Source organism: Plecotus auritus (genome assembly GCF_963455305.1).
Source record: "Plecotus auritus genome assembly, chromosome: 5".
Classification (NCBI taxonomy): domain Eukaryota; kingdom Metazoa; phylum Chordata; class Mammalia; order Chiroptera; family Vespertilionidae; genus Plecotus; species Plecotus auritus.
The window spans coordinates 50,449,931-50,472,832 of record NC_137776.1 but is presented as its reverse complement, the minus strand read 5'-3'; the positions used below and the strand labels follow the sequence as shown (position 1 = coordinate 50,472,832).

Sequence of the window (22,902 nt, the reverse complement as noted above, 5' to 3'; positions counted from 1 at the left end):
TTTATCTTATAGGCTTATTTTGCTGATGGCAATAAGGTAAGGATATTTTAACTATAGCATATGAAAAAAATACTTTCTATTTCCAACATTTAGTATTCACAAACTTATGTGAAACCTATTTTTTGTTTTTTTCCTCTTCCATGCCTACCTTCTCTATTCCCATCTCATCCTCTTATCTCCCAAAAAGCAACAAGATCGTGAACCTGTATTTTCAGAAGAACTGGGGCTTGCAATAGAGAAATTGAAGGATGGATTCACCCTACAGGGACTTTGGGAAGTAATGAGTTGATCTTGAGTTGAGCTGGATTTTTATTTAAAGATATCTCAAGATTAAAGATACTAGTTGTCTTCTATAAGGCATGGAATAGTTTTTACATTTACAGAAAAAGCTTTTAAGAAAGAGTTTTTTTAACGTTTGAAGAAAATTTCATTTAGGCTTTTACTATCAGTTTTTTAAAAAATTATATTTGAAACTGTAATCAAAATGTATCTGGTTTGTAAATATGTCTATTTTGTTCCTAATACTTGTAAACTATTAGTCTGTGGATATTAAATGAATGTATCACATTGGGTTTAATAAAAACTTTATGCAGCACCACTTAATGTTTTGAAAGTATTATTTAAAAGAATAAGACTATTCTTATGAAGTAATCAAATTACAACTGTTAACTACAAAAATCTGCTTTAAATATATTATACAGCTCCAATGTAAGCCAACTCTAATATAAATTACAATTCTTAAACTTGTCATTTTTAAGTGATCATTTCTATAAAAATTATAGCTAACTCTGGAATATATCAACCCCCATGTAAAGTTTTGAGCAATTTTATAAATTCATTATAGTTTTGGCAAGGATACACTTTATTTTGTAAGTAATTTTAAATAATTTATAAATAAATAGTTCATTTATTGACTTCATCCTTGTTTGTATTAATTGAAATTTCTTTGAAGTTTTCAAAAATCAGCTTTCTGATTTCTTGGTTAGGTAAGATGTGGTGACATCTCTGGCCTCAGTGCTTTTGGCCACTGCTTTGTATAAAGAAATGTCATAAGGAACCTTTGACAAATCATTGAAGTTAGCCAAAGAAACCCTCTTTCTCTAGAGGGAACAGAATAAGCGTGTAAAAACATTTAAGATAAGGTTCAACTAAGAGCTGACTTGCGTCTAATAAAAACAATGAATAAAAGCTATAAAATACTTTATTTAAATAGGAAAGGATTTCTATATTTTATGGGGTGGGGTTATATGATAACCTATATTAAGGGGAAAAATGGTTGTTGGAAAAATTTATAAGGTCACCAAATGCTACCAGGAATATTGATTAAATAGTTTTTCAAGCAAAAGTGACTATAAAATTATCAGCTAGTAAGGAATAATCTCAAATATCATATCATGGTGTTTGTATCTGACGCAATCTTTTCAAATGTTAGGTGGTACATGTAGAGAGAAATGAGTCATTTATTGTTTAAATAAGGGAGCAGCTGTTAGTTTTTCCTAGTGTGTTAAAACCTTAGTGGCATCTATAAATGGAAAAAGTCAATGAGCTCTTCTTTCAGCTGTTGTTTTAGCAGCTGACAGTACCACTGACTTCACTATGATGTAAATAAGAGAAAAAACCTTTACTCATGGATAGAGATCTTGAAGTTTAAAAATACGTAATTCTCTGATCTGAAGGCATTCATTCATTCAACAAATATTTTTGGAGCACCCACAAGGCCCTGGAACAATAGCACTGAAAAAAACAACACACAGACCCCCCCCCAAAAAAAAAATTCCCTGTCTTCATGGAGCTTATGTTCTTTTGAGCATGTTTAAGAATACCAAGAAGTGGTACATATATGGAATGGAATATGAAAAAAAAATCTGCAACAACATGGATGGACCTAGGGTGTATTGTGCTAGTGAAATAAGTCAGAGAAAGTCAAATGTCAGATTATTTCACTTAAATCTAAAAAAACAAAATAAACAGAAAACAGACTGATAGAGAACATTATGATGATTGGCAGATGGGAGGGGAGTTGGGAGGATGAGTGAAAAAGGTGAAAGGATTAGGAAATACAAATTGGTAGTTACAGAATAGTCGTGGGGATGTCAAGTACAGCATAGGGAATATAGTCAATAATGTAATAATTATAGTGTCGGACAGGTACTAGATTTATTGGAGTGATCACTTTGTAAGTTATATAAATGTCTAATCACAGGGTTGTACACCTGATATTAATATAATATTCTACACCAACTGTAATTGAAAAATAAAATATTATTTAAAGAGAAAAAATGCTAACCATTGATATTACAGTATTTCTACAACCCCACTGAGTTCAGAAAATTTGACAATATACTTTTGTAATATTTCATAAGTATACGATGCTCTCTGTTTATAAAGAAAAGATCAATTTTCTTTCAAATCATGCTTTCTGCATTCCATAATTATATGGTGTTCTATTATAATAAATTATGGTCCCACTTATATATTCTTTTTTTTCTTTTCCATGTATTAGACCCGTTTTCCAAATTATACAGGTGATGTAGCACTTCATCCTGATTTTGCTATATTCTGTTGATAACATTGTTCTCATGGGGTTACATCTGTTCTTAACTTTTTCTTTAATGAAAGATCACCTTAAACACTTTACATCATAGAATATCTTTAGTGATCAAATTGTTTGTGTGTAGGTTTATTTCCCCAGTATTGACTTTAAACTATTTCTTTTTCTTTTTGGTCTTGATGATAGCTTTTATTTTACTTGTTTTATTGCTATTGTTTGCCACACCAAATACTATGTAGAGTGAGGCAGGGTGTGAATAAAATAATTTTATAATTTAATTCAATACCAATTATACTTTTTCCATTTAACAAAGATAATTTAGAATATCTTAGAAAATTTGCAGTTTCTCTTATTTCAGTTATGATGAGGATATTACTTTTAATGTTTTTCTAAAACAACTGTAATTATAGAACATAAGTCTCTAAGTGTCCTGTTTCTAAAAGAAAAGTATATACCTCACTGTTTTAAGTTGAAAATAAAACTTTGTAACAGTTATTGGAAAGGGGATCTTGCTTGAGTATTGAAATGAACTCACCTCATATTCTTGACCTTTGCATGATTAATTCAGATAGCCAAGTAGCTTGCCACCAGACCATTTTTAGTGGACTGACTCATTTTTATGATTCAGTTTTCTGTTAATTCCATAAACATTTTCTTGTGGTAGCCTTTATTAGCATACCTTCTAATGCTTTATGTATTTTAAAGCTTTCCACTTCATTTAAATCTCTTGTTTCTGAGCTGTTTCCTTCGTAATAAAAAGTTTCAGTTGTTCCTTTCCATCTATAACAGCTGCAAGAACCACTCTTCTTTCCAAACCAGCTCTCCTAAATTCCCGTTGTTAGAGTTGGTATCTATATTTAGCCGGTGGGATTAAATTGCAAAGACTTCAGGCTGGGCAAAGCACACTGCTCTGCCTTTTTACAGCTAGACCTGTGTGCTGCGCGGAGCTAAGGCCTTCAGTGTCCCCTTCCTCACCCAGGTTACTCACAAAATGGAATCCCAGCGGGAACTCGCAGAGGAACTGCGGCTTTACCAATCCACCCTTCTTCAGGATGGTCTAAGAGATCTCCTGGATGAGAAAAAATTCATCGACTGCACCCTAAAAGCTGGCGACAAAAGTATTCCGTGCCACAGATTGATTTTGTCAGCGTGTAGTCCTTACTTCCGTGAGTATTTTTTATCTGACATTGATGAGGCGAAAAAAAAGGAGGTAGTACTAGATAATGTGGATTCTGCCATCCTGGATCTAATCATCAAGTACCTCTACTCCGCCAGTATTGATCTCAACGATGGAAACGTGCAAGATATTTTTGCACTGGCCAGCCGCTTTCAGATCCCCTCAGTGTTCACTGTCTGTGTCTCTTATCTTCAGAAAAGACTGGCTCCTGGTAACTGTCTAGCCATCCTAAGATTAGGACTTCTCCTGGACTGCCCAAGACTTGCCATCTCTGCCCGGGAATTTGTGTCTGATCGCTTTGTACAGATTTGTAAGGAAGAGGACTTCATGCAACTGTCTCCACAGGAATTGATCTCAGTCATTTCAAATGACAGCCTAAATGTAGAAAAGGAAGAAGCAGTATTTGAGGCAGTGATGAAATGGGTGCGAACAGACAAAGAAAGAGTTAAAAGCCTTAGCGAAGTGTTTGATTGTATTCGTTTTCGCCTTATGACAGAAAAATATTTCAAAGATCATGTTGAGAAAGATGATATAATTAAAAGCAACCCAGAACTACAGAAAAAAATCAAAGTTCTCAAAGATGCTTTCGCAGGCAAACTTCCAGAACCTAGCAAAAATGCAGAGAAGGCTGGGGATGGTGAGATGAATGGAGATGTTGGTGATGAAGATTTACTTCCTGGTTACCTGAATGACATTCCCAGGCATGGAATGTTTGTCAAAGACCTCATCCTCTTGGTTAATGACACAGCTGCAGTGGCTTATGATCCCACAGAAAATGAATGCTACCTTACTGCATTGGCTGAACAGATTCCCAGAAATCATTCCAGCATCGTTACCCAACAAAATCAGGTATATGTGGTAGGAGGACTATATGTGGATGAAGAAAATAAGGATCAGCCTCTACAGTCATACTTCTTCCAGGTAAGAAAGGCAATTTTTATACAAGTAGAGATATAAAGGAAAGGTTGTTACTCATCACCCAGTTAGCTGATTTGCAAATTATTCAGGCTGCTTGCATTTTATTCTACTTGATGTTCTATTCCAGTTCAAAAAAGTTATAATTTAACAGATTTTCTAAGTTCTTCCAAGTTTCCGGAAACTAATTTGTCATCTCTTATTTATAGTTACTGCCTATAATATAATTTTGTTGAAAATGAAAAGAATTTGTGTATATATTTCGCACTTTGAATTACCTTCTAGGAAAAACTGTCTGCACAAGTGTCACTAATTTGAATTGATTCATAATATTAGGAATTTACAATAATTTTTTATTATGACAAATGGTCACATTTATTTGGATCACAGTTGTACTTAGACATTATTAGAACTTAATCTATTTTGTAACACCACAGAAGTTTCTTAGAAAACAAATCCTAAACTAATACTCTTTGTAGTTTGTCTGAAGGGAGTTTGTTTCATATTATCAACACCTTGTACTTGATCAGATTATGAAGGAGTCAGTGGCTTCACCTTTATCTTCACTAATGCCAGTACCAGTATTTTGCAGCTTACGGCTAGCTCGAAGAGTTTGTTTAGGTCATATCTAGTCATGGCCTGGGATTTCTGGGCACTTGAGTTGGGAAGGCTAGAGCTAAGTAAGAGTAGAATGTCATACCACAGTAACTACGTACTCTCAAAGTGTGTGAATACTGTGCATTCACAAAATATGGCATTTAACCAGCTTTTTCTAATCTTGAAAAATGTAATAATACATGTTAACCATGCTTCAAAGATCCACTGAAGAATGTTAACTAGAAATATAAAAATAAAATAGAAGCTGTAATCATAAGTATTTGAATGTGGGACAGAAAATTTCCTAAGCCCTAATTTTAATTACAAAAAGGGCAAATTCAATTTAAAAGACAATAATTACATCTAGGAAGTAAAAATTACATCAAAATACAGATTGATACCTAGGAAGTATAGATCCATGGAATACTTACAGTCTTATCTGTATTTTCTTCCATCCTGTTACTACCCTTACTTTTATTGACTTAGCCTCTCATTTCTGGTTCAAGAAACCTGCTTGATGCTTTTATAACCATAAAAACAGTTATACAAAGTTGAAAGGGTCAGCTCCCTGTCATTGCCCACGCCTTGCTCCTTTTAAAAGGCACAAATAGTAGAACAAAATGCCAGGATAAAAACACCCAATCGTCCCACCCAGACCTGTAGACAGAAACTCTGGAGAGTGAGCCCCCTAGGTGATTCTGATGCATGAAACCACTGCTCTAGGGGACATACAACTGAACCTAAATGGAATTCTGCCATATTGATTTTTCTTCCTATGAAGTTTTTAGTTAGCAGAAGTCTTATCATTGTAAAAAAAAATTAATTCTCTACCCAAATAACATTATTTTATAAGTGATTCTTCTACTGGATTCCTTAATATAACTATGAATTATTCATTGCATCATAGGCTCATTATTAAGTTTCTCTTTATGCATTAAAGTAGAAAAAAAACACCTACTCATAAAAGAGAGTTATGACTCATAAGAAAATTTAGGTATGAGAATTTCAGGTGTTGCATTTTTGCTTGTTCACGTCTGTTTAAAATGTACTAAGGAGTAATATGGCCTTTGATTGTATACTGTAAATAGATTATGAGAATTTTTTTACATAGATAAGAGAGGGTGTTTTTTTTCATAGAGTTAATAGATTCATCAAATCTTTGAACAGCACCACATCTTAAAATAATCTAGGTCCAAACCCTAATTTTAAGGATGAGGAAACTGGAGCCATAGTGGTTCAATAACTTGACAGCTCACATATCAGAGAGTCTGGCAGGCAGTCTACTGTTCCATCTGCTTCAGGAAATGCCCTATCAGAGGTAGTAGGGGATGTAGACAGTACTGCAAAGCGTGGGCAATAAACCCACCAGCATGGGGTCATGAGGGCTTCTGTTCCCATTTTAAAACAAAAACTATGAATTTATGTAGCTTGCATTTGAATATCACTTACAAGCTCTGTGAGCTTGGGCAAACTGTTCAACACTTCTGTGCCTCAGTTTCCTCGTCTGTAAAATGGACACAATAAAAGTGCCTATCCTGGAGAACTAAATGAGATTACCAGTGTAAAGCATTTAGTACAAACGCTGTCACCAAGTCAAAACTCCATAAATGTTCATTATTATTTCTACTATACTGCGTGCCACTTTCTTGATCAAAGGATTTCTCTTTTTTTTCAAAAATGGAAACATTAGTGATCACAATGTAGATACAGAAATTAGTAAATGCAAAGCTAATGCACATGTAGGGATTAAAACACTTTTCTCATCTAGTCTTAATTAGTACATCGCTTTAACCAAGGTTACTAGACCAGATACTGATGGGCTTCCACAGAGACCCCTCCCTACACCACAGCCATTAGTGTCTACATTTGTTCTTGGTATCCATTTATTCTGGGTTTTATTTCTTTTTCTTCTGCTACGCAGAAGTAGCACTAAAGAGCTCAACAAGTCTGTGGTGGCACTACCTTCAGAGAGCCGTGTTCTTGTGCCTTGGTGTCCTAAATGCAAATTGGAAAATATTAAAATAACGAATAGTAAGTTGTAATAGTAACAGTAAGCCGAAACTGATGCCAGACATACCAGAATCACCTCCCCCAAGACACGGGCACTTAGAAGGCAATCTTAGGCTTGCAGAAGTGGCAGTCGCAAAAATAAGCAGTGACTTCCTAATATACATTTTTTTAAAAGAGAAGGGTATTTCAGTTGACTCTCAACAAAAGGCTGGGAGGTGATAAGCTAGAACACCTGCCTATCTCATAAAGCAATAAACAAACCTGAAAAGTTTTGGAGGAAAGAAGATACTGCCTAACGTTCCAGTTGTCTGTGGACTGAGCGACAGGTCCAGCTGTCCCAGATGCTGGCTTGGGGAGCATGTTAAATATAGCATGCGGGGATCACTCACATACTGTGACCCGCCCTGCAGTGAAAACCTTTCTTTCGCCAGTGTCCTAAAAGTATTATGATGCCCTGTTCAAACCTGAACGAGGGATGAAAATTTGACGACAAACTTCACAGTTCTTACCAACCTCTGGTGACTCATTTCATTCTTTCCTTTCTTAAAATCCTACACATTTTGTTACTTTCAGCTATTTTGTTAAACCAAGTAGATTTTCTCACTTTTCTAAGTAAAATATAATGCTTTTGAATTTTACTTGCAAGACATTTGACTACCTCATAAAGTATAGATATTTTCTGGTACGTCTGTAACCTTTTGCTAACAAGCTCCACATTGCCTCTTTTTTTTTTTTTTTCTTTCAGCTTGATACCGTTGCATCTGAGTGGATTGGACTTCCACCTCTGCCTTCAGCGAGGTGTCTCTTCGGTCTGGGAGAGGCAGATGACAAAATCTATGTAGTTGCAGGCAAAGACCTTCAAACAGAGGGTTCGCTGGATTCAGTATTATGCTATGATCCTGTGTAAGTTTGTATGACATTCCCATTTCCTAAGCATTCAGTCAGTTATATGAGTGCCTAGAACATTCATATTTCATATTTTTACTGAAAGCTTATAAATAAATTCTTTCATCTTCTGATTTTAGGGCTGCAAAATGGAATGAAGTAAAAAAACTTCCTATCAAAGTCTATGGCCATAATGTGGTTTCATATAAGGGGATGATATACTGTCTAGGAGGAAAGACAGATGACAAGTGAGTACCCTGAACCCTCCTGGTGCTTTACATCCAAGTGTTTTTTTATTACAAGAGTTCCTTCCTCTTTTCATTTAAATCTCCGTAGTGAAATAGGACTAGATTCTCACCCATACGTCTTTGGGGGGAAATTTTTTAAATTTTGAAAAGTTATTGGAGTATATTATAAATGATTTCATAATACCTCCAACATAAGCAGTCTTACAGTAGAAAGAGTACTTAGGAGCCAATCAAATATTTTATTTAGCTATTTTATAATTATATTTTACTGCATTAAAACCAATGGGCTTTTTTTTATTCATTTGGCTAGAAGGAGATACAAAATTAAGTATCTCTTTAATTTAGAATTTAAAATATAATTACTAACAATAGTGCATAAAAATATCATGGATTTGTACTTTACATTCATAAGAGAGAATTTAGATAGGTGAGCTTAAAACTGAAAAGCATGGTGACTGAAAATAGGGCAGTTATTTCTTCAGCAATGTTTCACTTTACTCCTGGACAGAGCGAGTATTTACAATATTTAACCCTGGTATGTCCACTAATGCCCAGTCGCTTGTGAGAAAAACAGGATGAAGTTCCATATGTAAACCTAACTTGATTTCTAGGCACTTCTCAAGGGATAGGAAATAAGGGAAAATATTGTATAACTCAAAGGGAGACCTGAGTTCAGAGTATTCTAGAAGTCAGTCAGCTAAGCCAGTAGCCTGTCTGGTAAAATGAAGATTTTCCGTTTAAATAGTGAGAAATATTTCCTGCCCCTGAAAACTCTAATTTGGCTTTGTCATCATTTGTCCAAGTTGTTTAATTAATAGCTATGTCCAATCCTGGAAAGGGAGCCAGAATTAAGAATTATTAAAAAAAAAAAAAAAAAAAAAAGAGCCCTAACCGGTTTGGCTCAGTGGATAGAGCGTCGGCCTGCGGACTCAAGGGTCCCAGGTTCGATTCCGGTCAAGGGCATGTACCTTGGTTGCGGGCACATACCCGGTGGGGAGTGTGCAGGAGGCAGCTAATTGATGTTTCTAACTCTCTATCCCTGTCCCTTCCTCTCTCTAAAAAATCAATAAAATATAGTTTTTTAAAAAAAAGAATTTTAAGTGCAATGCTGGCTGGTGTGCTCAGTGATTGGAGCATCTGCCCACACACAGAAGAGTCCAGGTTGGATTCCCGGTGAGGGACACGTGCCTGGGTTGTTGATTCCCTCCCTGCCCCCTGATCAGTGTGCGTGTGGGGAGGCAACTAGTCCATGTGTCTCTGACATTGTTATCTCTGTCTCTCTCTTTCTCTTTCTCTCTTCCCCTTCCCCCCACTTCCACTCCCTCCCTCCCTTCCACTCTCTCTGAAAAAGCAATGGAAAAAATATCCTCTGGTGAGGATTTTCTTTTTTAGGAATTATAAGGGCAAAACAGGAAAGGAGAGTAAAATATGGAAATGTGCTAGAAGTAAAGAATTCTATGTTCTGGAGTTAATATTCAATTAAAATGATAATCATAGCACATAAAATGTGGTTGAAAAAAAGCAATGAGTTTTTACATAATAATTTTATAGTCAAAGGTAACATTCTGAAATTTTGAAACTCTCCTTAACCCCAGTTATTACTGTCAAATATTTAAAGGAAAGCCATATTATACATCCACCCAGTGTAAAATCTTATTTGGGATGACCAAAATTTCTGTTCAAGATTAACTGTCTAACCCACTGTATGTGAAATGAAAGTTCTGTAGCTCAAAAAAAGAAATCTTACTTGGGGCATTTTTTCCTGAGTAAATGAAATAGAAAATCTATTAAGCAGCTTCTGATTTTGGAAACATAATGACCCTGCCAAGTGGCTTAAATTGTTTCCTTCAAGTATTAGTAACTAGGAAATTGATATGTCAGTAAGAAGCATACAAGTCTTGTCAGTAAGAATATATTCATCTTGAGAATATGATTAACTAAGGCATGTCTTGGCAAATGCCAGTCAAGAACTTTGAAATGAGTCATTGTTTAAAAGTAAGCGCTGAATTGCACTAGTTATCACCACTGAATGTGATGAACATGACTTTGTATCATGTTCTAGTCAAGAAATCTTAAATGTTTTTTCTTTTATTGATTTCAGAGAGAGGAAGGGAGAGAGAGAGATAGAAACATCAATTGGCTGCCTCCTGCACGCCACCTACTGGGGATTGAGCCTGCAACCTGAGCATGTGCCCTGACCAGGAATCTAACCTGTAACCTCCTGATGCATGGGTCAGCGCTCAACCAGAGTTACATTGGAAGGGCAAGAAATTTTAAAGTAATATTCATAGTCAAATATTAGGAAAAATGCTTCTACTTCAGGTATCTGGTCTTTTCTAAGACTGAAGAAAAAATTGTCCTCACAAAATGTTGGGATTTTGTTTGTTTGCTTTTTGGCTACCAAATATATTCAGTTAATCAGTTATTATTAGGAATTCTAAACTTTCATCAGTGAATTATGGATAACTTTAAGGAAACATAAGAAATATACTAAGAAGAAGAATTCAGGTGAGTCCACGTTTTTCTAGTAGCATTTAGCTTATAAAAATATTCTCATAACTCATCAACTCAGATGACTAGTTATCTAATCTATAGTTCCAGGGTTCTTAAAATACATTGGTTTATTAATGATGGGCTGAAATGAAATGAGCCATCATATTACATAAATTTTTTAAATATATTTTACTAGAGGCCTGGTGCATGAAATTCGTGAAGGGGGGGGGGGGTAGGGGGTGTCCCTCAACCCAGCCTGCACCCTCTCCAATATGGAACCCCTCAAGGGATGTCCGACTGCCCAGTAGGATCAGGCCTAAATGGGCAGTTGGACATGCCTCTCATAGTCCAGGACTGCTGGCTCCCAACTGCTCACCTGCCTGCCTGCCTGATTGCCCCTAACTGCTTCTGCCTGCCAGCCTGATCACCCCGTAACCATTCCCCTGACAGCCTGATTGATGCCTAACTGCTCCCCTGCCATCCTGATTGCCCCTAACTGCCCTCCCCTGCAGGCCCTGTCGCCCCCAACTTCCCTCCTCTGCCAGCCTGGTCACCCCTAACTGCCCTCCCCTGCAGGCTTGATTGTCCCCAACTGCCCTCCCTTGCAGGCCTGGTCCCTCCCAACTGCCCTCCCCTGCTGGCCATCTTGTGTCCACATGGGGGCAGCCACCTTTGACCACATGGGGGCAGCCATCTTGTGTGTTGGGGTGATGGTCAATTTGCATATTACTCTTTTATTAGATAGGATAGAGGCCTGGTGCACAGGTGGGGGCCAGCTGGTTTGCCCTGAAGGGTGTCCCAGATCAGGGTGGGGGTTCCCTTGGGGCGTGGGGTGGCCTGGGCAAGGGGCCTGAGGTGGTTTGCAAGCCGGCCACACCCTCCGCCCCCCAGTGACCCAAGCCGAGACCCTGGTATCTGGAATTTATTTATCTTCTTTTTTTTTTTATTAAGGTATTATATGTGTACATATCTTACTTACCATTGCCCCTCCCCACCCCACTCCCATACATGCCCTCACCCCCCCAATGTTTTGCATCCGTTGGTTATTCTTATATGCATGCAAATAAGTCCTTCGGTTGATTATTTATCTTCTATAATTGAAACTTTGTAGCCTTGAGCAGAGCCAAGCCTCCTGCTTGCTCCCTGGCCACAGCCATTTTTGTTGGGATTTATTTATCTTCTATAATTGAAACTTTGTGGCCTTGAGTGGAGGCCTGGGCCCGCCAGGGTGTGCGGAAAGCTTGGCTTCCTCCATTTCCAGAGAAGCCCAAGCCTCCTGCTCGCTCCATGGCTGCAGCCATTTTTGTTGGGATTCATTTATCTTCTATAATTGAAACTTTGTAGCCTTGAGTGGAGGTCTGGGCTCGCCAGGGTGTGCGGAAAGCTTGGCTTCCTCCATTGCTGGAGAAACCCAAGCCTCCTGCTCACTCCGTGGCTGCAGCCATCTTGGTTGGGTTAATTTGCATACTCGCTCCTGATTGGCTGGTGGGCGTGGCTTGTGGGTATAGCGGAGTGTTGGTTAATTTGCATATTACTCTTTTATTAGATAGGATTGATTTTTTACAGAGAGAAAGGGAGAGTTAGAAACATCGATGAGAGAGAAACATCGATCAGCTGCCTCCTGTACACCCCCTACTGGGGATGTGCCCACAACCAAGGTACATGCCCCTGACCGGAATCGAACCCGTGACCCTTCAGTCCACAGGCCGACACTCTATCCACTGAGCCAAACTGGTTAGGGCATATTACATAAATTTTAAAATAGGTATAGTCTCACCTAATTACTTTTTAAGTTAACTGATTCATTCTCAGGATATTCAGATAATGAAATAAACATTTTGTTACTAACACACAATGAAGGGCTTATGGTTTATATTTTGCTCTATTCATGTCTTTCATTGAATTTAGAAATAGGATTAAAATATACTCTATGTGGATTTCCTGCCTTGGTCGATGTGCTCAGTGGTTAGAGCATCAGCCTGTGCACTGAAGGGTCACAGGCTTTATTTCCAGTCAAGGGCATGTATCTGGGTTGCGGGTTCGCTTCCCACCTCCCACCCCCAGTTGGGGCACATGTAGGAGACACCAGTTGATGTGACTCTCTCACATCGATGTTTCTTTCTCTATCTTTATCTCTATCTCTATCTCCCTCCTTTCCACTTTCTCTGAAAAGCAATGGAAAAAATATCCTCAAGTGAGGATTAACATCAAAGAGAGTAAAGGGCCATAACTGGTTTGGCTCAGTGGATAGAGCGTCGGCCTGCGGACTCAAGGGTCCCAGGTTTGATTCCGATCAAGGGCATGTACCTTGGTTGAGGGCACATGCCCAGTAGGGGGTGTGCAGGAGGCAGCTGATCGATGTTCCTCTCTCATCGATGTTTCTAACTCTCTATCCCTCTCCCTTCCTCTCTGTAAAAATTGATAAAATATATTTTTTAAAAAACCCACAACAAAAAGAGTAAAGGTGCTCTACCTTCCAATAGTATAATTAAATTATAAAATAGTTTTGGTCCTCACATTTGAAATTGTCCTTTACTTGGTGGCATATGTTCTGATTAAGTATACTTTGGGGTTGATCAATGTCACCCCAATAAATTCAAAAGGAAAAATAAATTAGATAAAGAATACTTTGGGGGTTTTCTGATCCTCTGCTATAATACATATTTCATATGAGAAGCAAAGCTAGATGCCTAGTTAAGTTGCTTCTTTCAAAAAAGGAAGGTTCTATAAGGATCATTTTGTTGTCTTTTATGTTTACAGAAAGTGTACAAACAGAGTATTTATCTACAACCCCAAAAAAGGAGACTGGAAAGATATGCCTCCAATGAAAACCCCACGTTCGATGTTCGGAGTGGCTATCCATAAAGGCAAAATTGTGGTTGCAGGAGGTGTCACTGAAGATGGTCTTTCAGCATCTGTTGAAGCTTTTGACCTCACAACCAATAAGTGAGTTACTGCATATGAATCACTATACATTTTAAGTTTTAACTTTGGATAAATGTTAAGCTTTCTAGAACACAGGGAGAGGAGGACAGGAAAGTAAGGCTTAAAGAGAAAATATCTTCATCTCGGTTTCTTTTCCTGTTACTGAGTGTAAAAATGTGTAACGTTTTGCTGCATTACATGTGTTTGTATTGACCCTCAAGGTAATGTTGGAGTGCTTAATTCATACTTGTTATTAACTTTGTGACTTTAGTCATGCAAAGGTAATGTTACAGAAAACCGGAGAAGAACCAAGCAATACTTAGAGAGATGGAGTTACATTTATTACTCGCGGGTCCAGAGGAAAACGTCTCTCAAATTCTGGGCCCCATCATGGAGGAATTTTCCCTATTTATATGTTTTTACCTTCTTTGTCTCCCAAATATGGGGTGTTTCTGGCCCCTTTTGCAAGTTCTTTTTTTTTTTTTAATGTATTTTATTGATTTTTTACAGAGAGGAAGGGAGAGGGATAGAGAGTTAGAAACATCGATGAGAGAGAAACATCAATCAGCTGCCTCCTGCACACCCCCTACTGGGGATGTGCCTGCAACCAAGGTACGTGCCCTTGACCGGAATCGAACCTGGGACCTTTCAGTCTGCAGGCCGACGCTCTATCCACTGAGTCAAACTGGTTAGGGCCCCTTTTGCAAGTTCTTAAAGAGCCCCTATGTGCTGGGGCCTTGAGACCTCAACCAAAGGCCTGGCCTGGTGCCAGCACTGATAATTTTGTCCAGGGAAGGTTTAATGGCCTCTCTGAAATGGGAGTAGTCTCATTTTCCTTATTATTTAAGCAAGCAAGCATTTACAGAAGCCAAATAGCAGGGTTAAAATTTCAAACAGCAGTTTTTATATAAGATGGATACTTCAGTAACACTTCTGAATAATTATCTACACATAAGTGGATATACATGTCTCTATAGAGTTATTTGATTTGAAACAGGAAGTTTCTTTAAGGATGAAAAGACCTCCACTGTAGCTTGTGATATTTGTAAAGCATGAGTGCTTCAGAAGTTTAATTCTTTTATGCTCTTTATGATATTCTTAAATTTTTCACTTTTAAGCTTTTATTGGCTTAAAGTTATTGTGAAAACATTAGACAAATATTGACAGAAAATTAGTCTTTTTTAAATTTTTGAGCTCACACATCTGGATGAATATATAGTTTTTATACTCTCAGTTTAGCAATGAAGAAAAAAATAAACTATTATTACATTTTTAAGAAACCATGTATGCCTGATTATAAAATAGACTTTAGTATCTGAAAATTACAAGGAACTTCTATGGCTAGGACTTAAATAATCATTAAAAATAATGTTTTTGAAGACTCTATAATATGGGTAAACTCATGATATAGACAGTTAAAGAAGCTGCACACAAAATTGTAATTATTTTCTTAGTTTCATTTATATGTATGAATGGATGTTTATATTTAAATATATCCTTTTATAAAAATGACAAAATTACACCAAAATGTTGCTTATGATTATGTCTGGAAGGTATGATCATAGGAGATATTTGTTTTCTTCTATACCTTTCTGTATTTTCCAGATTTTCTATAGTATGCACATATTTTTGTCATATTGAGAACTTTATATCTAATCTGGTTTTTTCTTTCAAAGGAAGGAATAATATTTAGATATTTCCTAGTAGCAAATTTCATCTTCTAATTTTGGGTGCCCATACTACTTGAATTTCTTTATAATTACCTATAATTGGTCAGTAAATACATTTGGCATTTCTTTAGGTTTACACTAATTGTCTTTTCAATAATTCCTAGATGGGAAGCAATGACCGAATTTCCCCAGGAAAGAAGTTCCATCAGTTTGGTCAGTCTGGCTGGATCCTTGTATGCCATCAGTGGTTTTGCCATGATTCAGCTGGAGTCCAAAGAGTTTGCACCCACTGAAGTCAATGATATATGGAAGTAAGTTCTCTTCACTCCAATTTTCTGAACCAAATATCAAATTCAGATAAGTGATAATTGACAAAATGAACAATTTTTAAGTAAATAGTAAGCCAGACTTTCCCAAAATGTAAGCTACTTATTGGTAGTAGACTCGGAATCTAATTGAACTTTTGCGAATGCTACTTCTTCTAACCAGAACCTATCTGGGCTTGTTTCATTTTTTAAAATGTATTTCTGTATTGATTTCACAGAGGAAGAGAGAAGGAAAGAGAGATAGAAACATCAATGAAGAGAGAGAATCATTGATCGGCTGCCTCCTGCACAACCCCCATTGGGGATCAAGCCGCAACCAACCGAGGCATGTGCCCTTGGCCGGAATCAAACCTGGGACCCTTCAGTCCACAGGCTGAGGCTCTATCCACTGAGCCAAGCTGGCTAGGGCTGGGCTTGTTTCTTAACCAATTAAATGAGAATTGGACTGTTGATCCTTTAAGCTCCATTCCAGTTCTGAAAGTGCAATGCTCTAGGCCTGTGGTCGGCAAACTGTAGCTCGCGAGCCACATGCGGCTCTTGGGCCCCTTGAGTGTGGCTCTTCCACAAAATACCATAGCCTGGGCGAGTCTATTTTGAAGAAGTGGCATTAGAAGAAGTTTAAAAAATTTGGCTCTCAAAAGTAATTTCAATCGTTGTACTGTTGATATTTGGCTCTGTTGACTAATGAGTTTGCCGACCACTGCTCTAGGCTACTTCCAAGCCACCTACTTTTCTACCAGAGAGTACTTTAATTTCCTCAGAAAATAGAGTTCTGAAGAAATATTTAAACTCTTGAGTTTTCCATGAATTCATTAATTCTATTTTAAATCTAATTTCTATGGTTTTACATATTTCTTGAGGATTTAGTTACAAAAGCTTTTTTATAAAAAATTTATATATTTTAAAAATATATTTTATTGATTTTTTTTACAGAAAGGAAGGGAGAGAGATAGTTAGAAACATCAGTGAGAGAGAAACATCGATCAGCTGCCTCCTGCACACCTCCCACTGGGGATGTGCCCGAAACCAAGGTACATGCCCTTGACCAGAATCGAACCTGGGACCTTTCAGTATGCAGGCCGACGCTCTATCCACTGAGCCAAACCGGTTAGGGCAAAAAAATTGTATTTTTTTAAATTGATTTCAGAGAGGAAGGGAGAACGAGAGAGAGAGAGAGAAAAACATCAATGATGAGAAACATCCTTGATTGGCTGCCTCCTGCACACCCCCTACTGGGGATCGTATGTGCCCTTAACCAGAATCGATCCCAGGACCCTTCATTCCGCAGGCTGATGCCTCTATCTACTGAGCCAAACCAGCTAGGGCTAGAAAAGCTTTTTTAAAAAGTAAAAAGTAGCCATCCATTTTACCTCCCAGATAAGTGTTGTGTCATGAAGAGTCACGTAAGTCAGAGGCAGGGTGTACAGTGCATAGATGTCTGGTCACCATCAGAAAACCATGTGCCTGCTGCCTTCAGCCCAGGTACTATGCTTGGGGATCTAAGTTTACAGGATCTAAGTTTATAGTTGCCTGAGGTGAGCATAAGTGAGTTCAAGCTGAACATCCATCCAGAAACTGCCAAACTCATGCTTTCCCCCTCAGCTTAAAGACTAGCCCCTACTCCCAAATCTGGATGGCCTTACCTGGCCTGTCACCAGACTGTGCACAGCCTTGGTACTCAAAGTGTTGGCATCTTCTGGGAGCTTAGAAATGGAGAATCCCAGGCCCCAACCTAGACTCAATCAGAATCTGCATTTTAACAAGATTCCCAGGTGACGTATTTGCATGTTTAAGTTTAGATACAGCTTGGGAAGAGTGATCAGTAAGGCAATACCACTGAGCCTGAAAGTGAAAAGAGAATATTATTTGTTCTATACCTAGACCAGCACATGCCTTATTCCCAGCCAGTGGAAGGCTAAAAGGCCAGTAGCTTAACTGAGCAATTATTTTGTGCATCCATCATTTCCTTATGTTGCTGTAATAGTAACCAGCTGTGTAGAGAGTAAGGGAAAAGTGGCTATAAGAGGAAGTTAACTATTACCCTTCTCTTCCCCAAAGAAAGGAGGAGGAAGAAAAAGGAACTGGAGATTCCCAGGCAAGAGGCTAGACTTAGCAAGAGGATGAAATGGGGAAAGTCTGGAAGCAATAAAAAAAAGGGATAAACTAATGAATGGTTGGAAGGGTTAGGAGTTTTGGGAAATGGGTAGGAACCAACAATAAGTAGGTAATGATTCTCAACCCTGGCTCTACATTAAAATCACCTGGGATACTTTTAAAATATACTGTACCGGTACCTGGGACTTATTACAGAACAATTAAATCCGAGTTTCTGGAGATAGGGCCTCGGCTTCACTATTTCCTTAAACCTAGATGATTCTAATGTGCAGCTGCTGATCTTAAGGAAGGGTGCTGTCACAAGCTAAACTCCACATGAGCTCCTCTGGTTCCCAAGAGCAGTCAAAAGCCAAGTTGTTTCAGCAAGAGGAAGTTGTAGGCAGCAAAGGAAAGTACATCTCCTGCTAAAAGTATTGCTTAGGGGAACCTGAAAGAGGGATCATCTCTGATTATGGTTTATTTTACAATTAGGGCAGTAATTCACAAACTTGCTTGCTCACTGCAATCACCTTGCTTGCTCACTGGAATCACCATGCCGACCACTGACCTAGACTCTCAGTTCCAATAATTACAGACTGTTGTTGTTCCTTGTGATTAAGCCCCTATCCCAGTGGTCAGCAAACTCATTAGCCAACAGAGAGGCAAACTGCGGCTCGCAAGCCGCATGTGGCTCGTGAACCGCGGTTTGCCGACCACTGACCTAGGGGGCTTCAAAAAATACTGGCACTGTCACACCTCTATTGATTGTGATTTAATTAGTCTCGGGTATGGTTTGGGTTTTGAAACTTTCAAAAGATCCCTGGGTGATTCTAATGTGCTGACAAGTTTGGGAGCCACTGGATTGGAAAAAGACAAAGAGGGGGCATTCATCATCTGCTTGGCTGTAAAATTTTAGATTTAGGTACTGGTATTTTCCATTTGGGTAATAAAATCTAGAACAGGGATTCTCAAACCTTGCTGTGTATTAGGATCACTTGGGGAACTTATAAAAAATCTTCATGCCCAAGACAATTAATTCAATCTCGAGGGTGGAACCCAGGCATCAATTGTTTTAATGTCTCCAAGTGGTTCCAATGTGCAGTCAAATTTGAGAACCAATGATCTGCAGTGGCTCCCAAAGCAGCAACAGCAGCACCTGGTATTCGTCCAATATGCCAGTTCACAGCCCTCACCTCAGACCTACTGAAAGTCTGGAGGTGGGGTCCAGCAATCAGTGTGACTTGGTGGAAAGCCACTGATCTTTGGAAAAGTGGCTGCCCACTTGCCCTCAACCTCCTAGTGACGTTCTATTCACACATGCAGAGATGTAAAAAAGAGATGACAATGATCAGTATAACTGCCAGGAAGCAAACCTTTTCAGCCTCATTTAACTTCTACTTTCTCATGCTTAAATGTCATTTTTTCATTAGGTCATTTAAAACCATTCTCTCTTGCCCAGCCAGCATAGCTCACTGATTGAACTTCGACCTATAAACCAGAAGGTCACAGTTCTATTCCCAGTCAGGGCACATGCCCAGGTTGTGCTCATCTCCAGTGGGGGGTGTGCAGGAGGCAGCCAATCAATGATTCTCATCATTGATGTTTCTCTCTCTCCCTTCCTCTCTGAAATCAAGAAAAATATAATTTAAAAAAAATTCTCTTAATTTTCTGCCCCAAATTTTGTTTAGATAATTAAGGTTCTTCTCTTTATTAGTAGTAAAATATTTTTTGCCTACTTTTCTCTACATAAAAATCACTTGGTGTATAATACAACTGTTGAGAATTAAATTTGGACTATTGAAGAAATTAAGTCACATAGTGCATATCTTACATAGGTATCAGCTAATTATTAATCCTCGACCAAGGATATTTTTCAAACTAATTTTTTTTAGAGACAGTGGAAGGAGAGAGGAAAGCAGGGAGAGAGAGAGGGGTCGACTGGTTAACACATCGATTGGCTGCCTCCCACACGAGGGGACCAGGGCTGGGATCAAACCTACAACCCAGGTACCTGCCCTTAACTGAGAATAGAACCCTCTACCCTTTGGTGCTTGGGCTGACACTCTCACCACTGCACCAGCCAGGGCTGGGGTATTTCTTTATGCCAAGTAATGACTGCTTCTGGAGGGAAAATAATGAGTAAGATATATTATTTGTCCTCAAATGCCCTTGAGCTTCTTGAGAACATAAATATAGGAGGGGGGATTAAAACAGAATAATTGCTATAAAGATACTATTTAAAGGACAATGTGAAAAAATGAAGAGATGAAGGCAAGAAAGGCTTCAGAGAGAAGGCAGCATTTAGGAGTTTCTCATACAAAGAGAGAAAAGCATTCCAGGCACCAGGCAGAGCAATTTGAGTTGTCTGAAACTTTATAACCTTGAATATTCACAGGAAACAACCAGATCTTACTTAACATCAAGTTCAGTCTAAGAGTAGTACTCACACAGGGGCAGGAAAACGGATTTTTATGGTGTAACCACTAGTGTCAGGTTCTGTGCTGAGCACTAGCGTATGATAACAACTGAAATTCATAACCAAGGCAACCATCGGTCCCTGCTCATCCAGTTCTTACCTTAAGGTAGAGTCTGTTGGCCTTGAGTCATAAAAACCAGCCATATCTATCAGTCCAAAGTGAATGACTAATTGCCTGTGTATTACTCCTCATCTCTGGACAGTCTCTGATTCCCAGATAAGACTTAACTGCCTAAGCATCCAGATTAAATACTATGGCAGTTCAGACATAGCTCATTCAAAGGATGAATATTTTGGGAAGAATTCAAATATCATTCTACACTGGTCAAGGGCAACCTCCTCTGGCTAAGAGCCAGTAGGGTTTCTCAAAGATTCACATTTGTATATTTAACACATAAAGAACTGTCTACTTAAAAACTGCTTATTGATTACTTTTTTCTCTACCAGGTATGAAGATGATAAAAAGGAATGGGCTGGGATGTTGAAGGAAATACGTTATGCTTCAGGAGCTAGTTGCCTCGCAACACGTTTAAATCTCTTCAAACTGTCTAAACTGTAAACAAGAAGGTGAAAAAATGTAATAGATTGGGAGGTGGTTTGTTTGGATAACAGGGCTTTAATTTATTCTGTTTTTTAAAAAGCCTATACAGAGATCCATGTAGAAATTATCCACTAAGTTACTGTGCAAGAGGTTAGCAGTGGGTATCAAAACCTCAGAGTCACAGAATCTTCAATGTAATGATCGTATCTTAAAACCATTTTCTAATGAGAAATTAAATATTAACTTGAACAGATCATTTCTTTTGAGATCTCTCAATCAACAACTATAAAGCAGGTTTCTAAATCTGAGTTGCTAATCCCTTCATTTGCATGTTTAGGGTAACTTTACATGTTTCCTATTACAAATAAAACTGGAGAATGAGATATGTACATCTACATTTTTTGAATGTTTAAAACATCAAAAACATTCCCTCCTAGTGCTTCAAGATATGACAAGAATCCTGTGCATTATATTAAAGATTACATGCCAAGAGACTTCCAAAATGCTATTTAAAGAGTATAATAAATGAGTCTCATTTGAAGGGGAAAAGTCTCTAAGTAGTCAAATTCAAGTGATCTTTTTCTCCATTCTTTTGTGACACTGGTATACTGTTTGTGATTTAGATAAAAAAAATTTTTTCAATTTAAAACCAGCCAATCACAGTTTTGAAGCCATTAACAAAATTATCTGTGGTGAGAGGGAGGGGAAGTGTTCTTAAACTACTGAGGCAGAAGTTGGGGCCAGTGGATGGTATGGAGGAGGGTGTGTATTCATTGGTTTATATATACTTTCCAGGAAAGAGCTATTGCAAATTTCTGAAGGGAAGATGACTGTATTATTCCATTTTCCTGGGATATATGACCCTTATATTCAAGCTGTTTGTTCTTAGTGTAGTGGTATACAGGGTGGAGCAACAGGTTTACAGTTGTTCATATGAAAAATAATCCAATAATCCTATCTAACAAAAGAGTAATATGAAAATTAACCATCACTCCACTACACCCACCAGCCAATCAGGAGCGAATATGCAAATAAACCCAACCAAGATGGCCTTCGGCCACAGAGAGCAGGAGGGAGGCATGGGTTTCCCCGGCAATGGAGGAAGCCAAGCTTTCCGCCTGCCCTTGCCGGCCTAGGCCTCCACTCAAGGCTACAAAGTTTCAATGATAGAAGATACATAAATCCAAACAGAAATGGCGGCAGCCACGGAGCTGGAAAGAGCAGGAGGCTAGGATTGCCCCCGGTGATGGAGGAAGCCAAGCTTCTGCAGCCCTGGCCTGCTTTGGCCTCTGCTTAAGGCTACAAAGTTTCAATTATAGAAGATATATAAATCCCAACAGAAATGGCTGCCGACACGGAGCAAGCATAAGGCTTGGCTCCACTCCAGGCTACAAAGTTTCAATTGTAGAAGATAAATAAACCCCAGATACCAGGTCCTCCGCATGGGTCGCCAGGGGGCGTGGCTGGCCTGCAAACCACCACAGGCCCCTCGCCCAGGCCACCCCATGCCCCAAGGGAACCCCCACCCTGATCCGGGACACCCTTCAGGGCAAACCAGCCGGCCCCCACCCGTGCACCAGGCCTCTATCCTATCTAATAAAAGAGTAATATGCAGATTGACCATCACTCCAACACACAAGATGGCTGCCCCCATGTGGTCAAAGATCCTGCCCCCATGTGGACACAAGATGGCCACCACAAGATGGCCAGCAAGGGAGAGCAGTTGGGGGTAACCAGGCCTGCAGGGGAGGGCAGTTAGGGGAAAACAGGCTGGCAGGGGGAGCAGTTAGGCATCAATCAGGTTGGTAGGGGAGTGGTTAGGGGGTGATCAGGCTGGCAGGCAGAAGCGGTTAGGGGCAATCAGGAAGGCAGGCAGGTGAGCAGTTGGGAGCCAGCAGTTCTGGATTGTGAGAGGGATGTCCGACTGCCTGTTTAGGCCCGATCCTGGTGGGACATCCCAGCAAACGGGCAGTCGGACATCCCTCGAGGGATCC

The 22,902-nt window shown here is 38.9% G+C and overlaps 2 protein-coding genes across 9 annotated transcripts in view; both read left to right on the top strand.

Annotated features, from left to right (window-relative positions):
- BBS5 (Bardet-Biedl syndrome 5) overlaps nt 1–919 on the top strand; it is a 34,358-nt gene extending 33,439 nt beyond the window's left edge. For 5 of the 8 annotated variants that reach the window (XM_080669210.1, XM_080669214.1, XM_080669209.1 and 2 more), the window contains 2 exons: nt 13–36; nt 188–919. In XM_080669210.1, the coding sequence (XP_080525336.1) occupies nt 13–36; nt 188–289 (126 nt within the window). In that variant the 3' untranslated portion in view covers nt 290–919. The remainder of the gene's footprint in view (nt 1–12; nt 37–187) is intronic. The other 3 variants (XM_080669216.1, XM_080669215.1, XM_080669213.1) reach the window with 1 other exon arrangement.
- A 1,811-nt stretch (nt 920–2,730) lies between these two features.
- Nucleotides 2,731–21,868, top strand: KLHL41 (kelch like family member 41). The gene is made up of 6 exons (XM_080669208.1): nt 2,731–4,649; nt 7,996–8,153; nt 8,276–8,383; nt 13,637–13,822; nt 15,636–15,782; nt 20,815–21,868. The coding sequence occupies exons 1-6, from the start codon at nt 3,543–3,545 to the stop codon at nt 20,924–20,926; spliced, it is 1,818 nt and encodes a 605-aa protein (XP_080525334.1). The 5' UTR covers nt 2,731–3,542; the 3' UTR covers nt 20,927–21,868.
- Nucleotides 21,869–22,902: the final 1,034 nt, after the last annotated feature.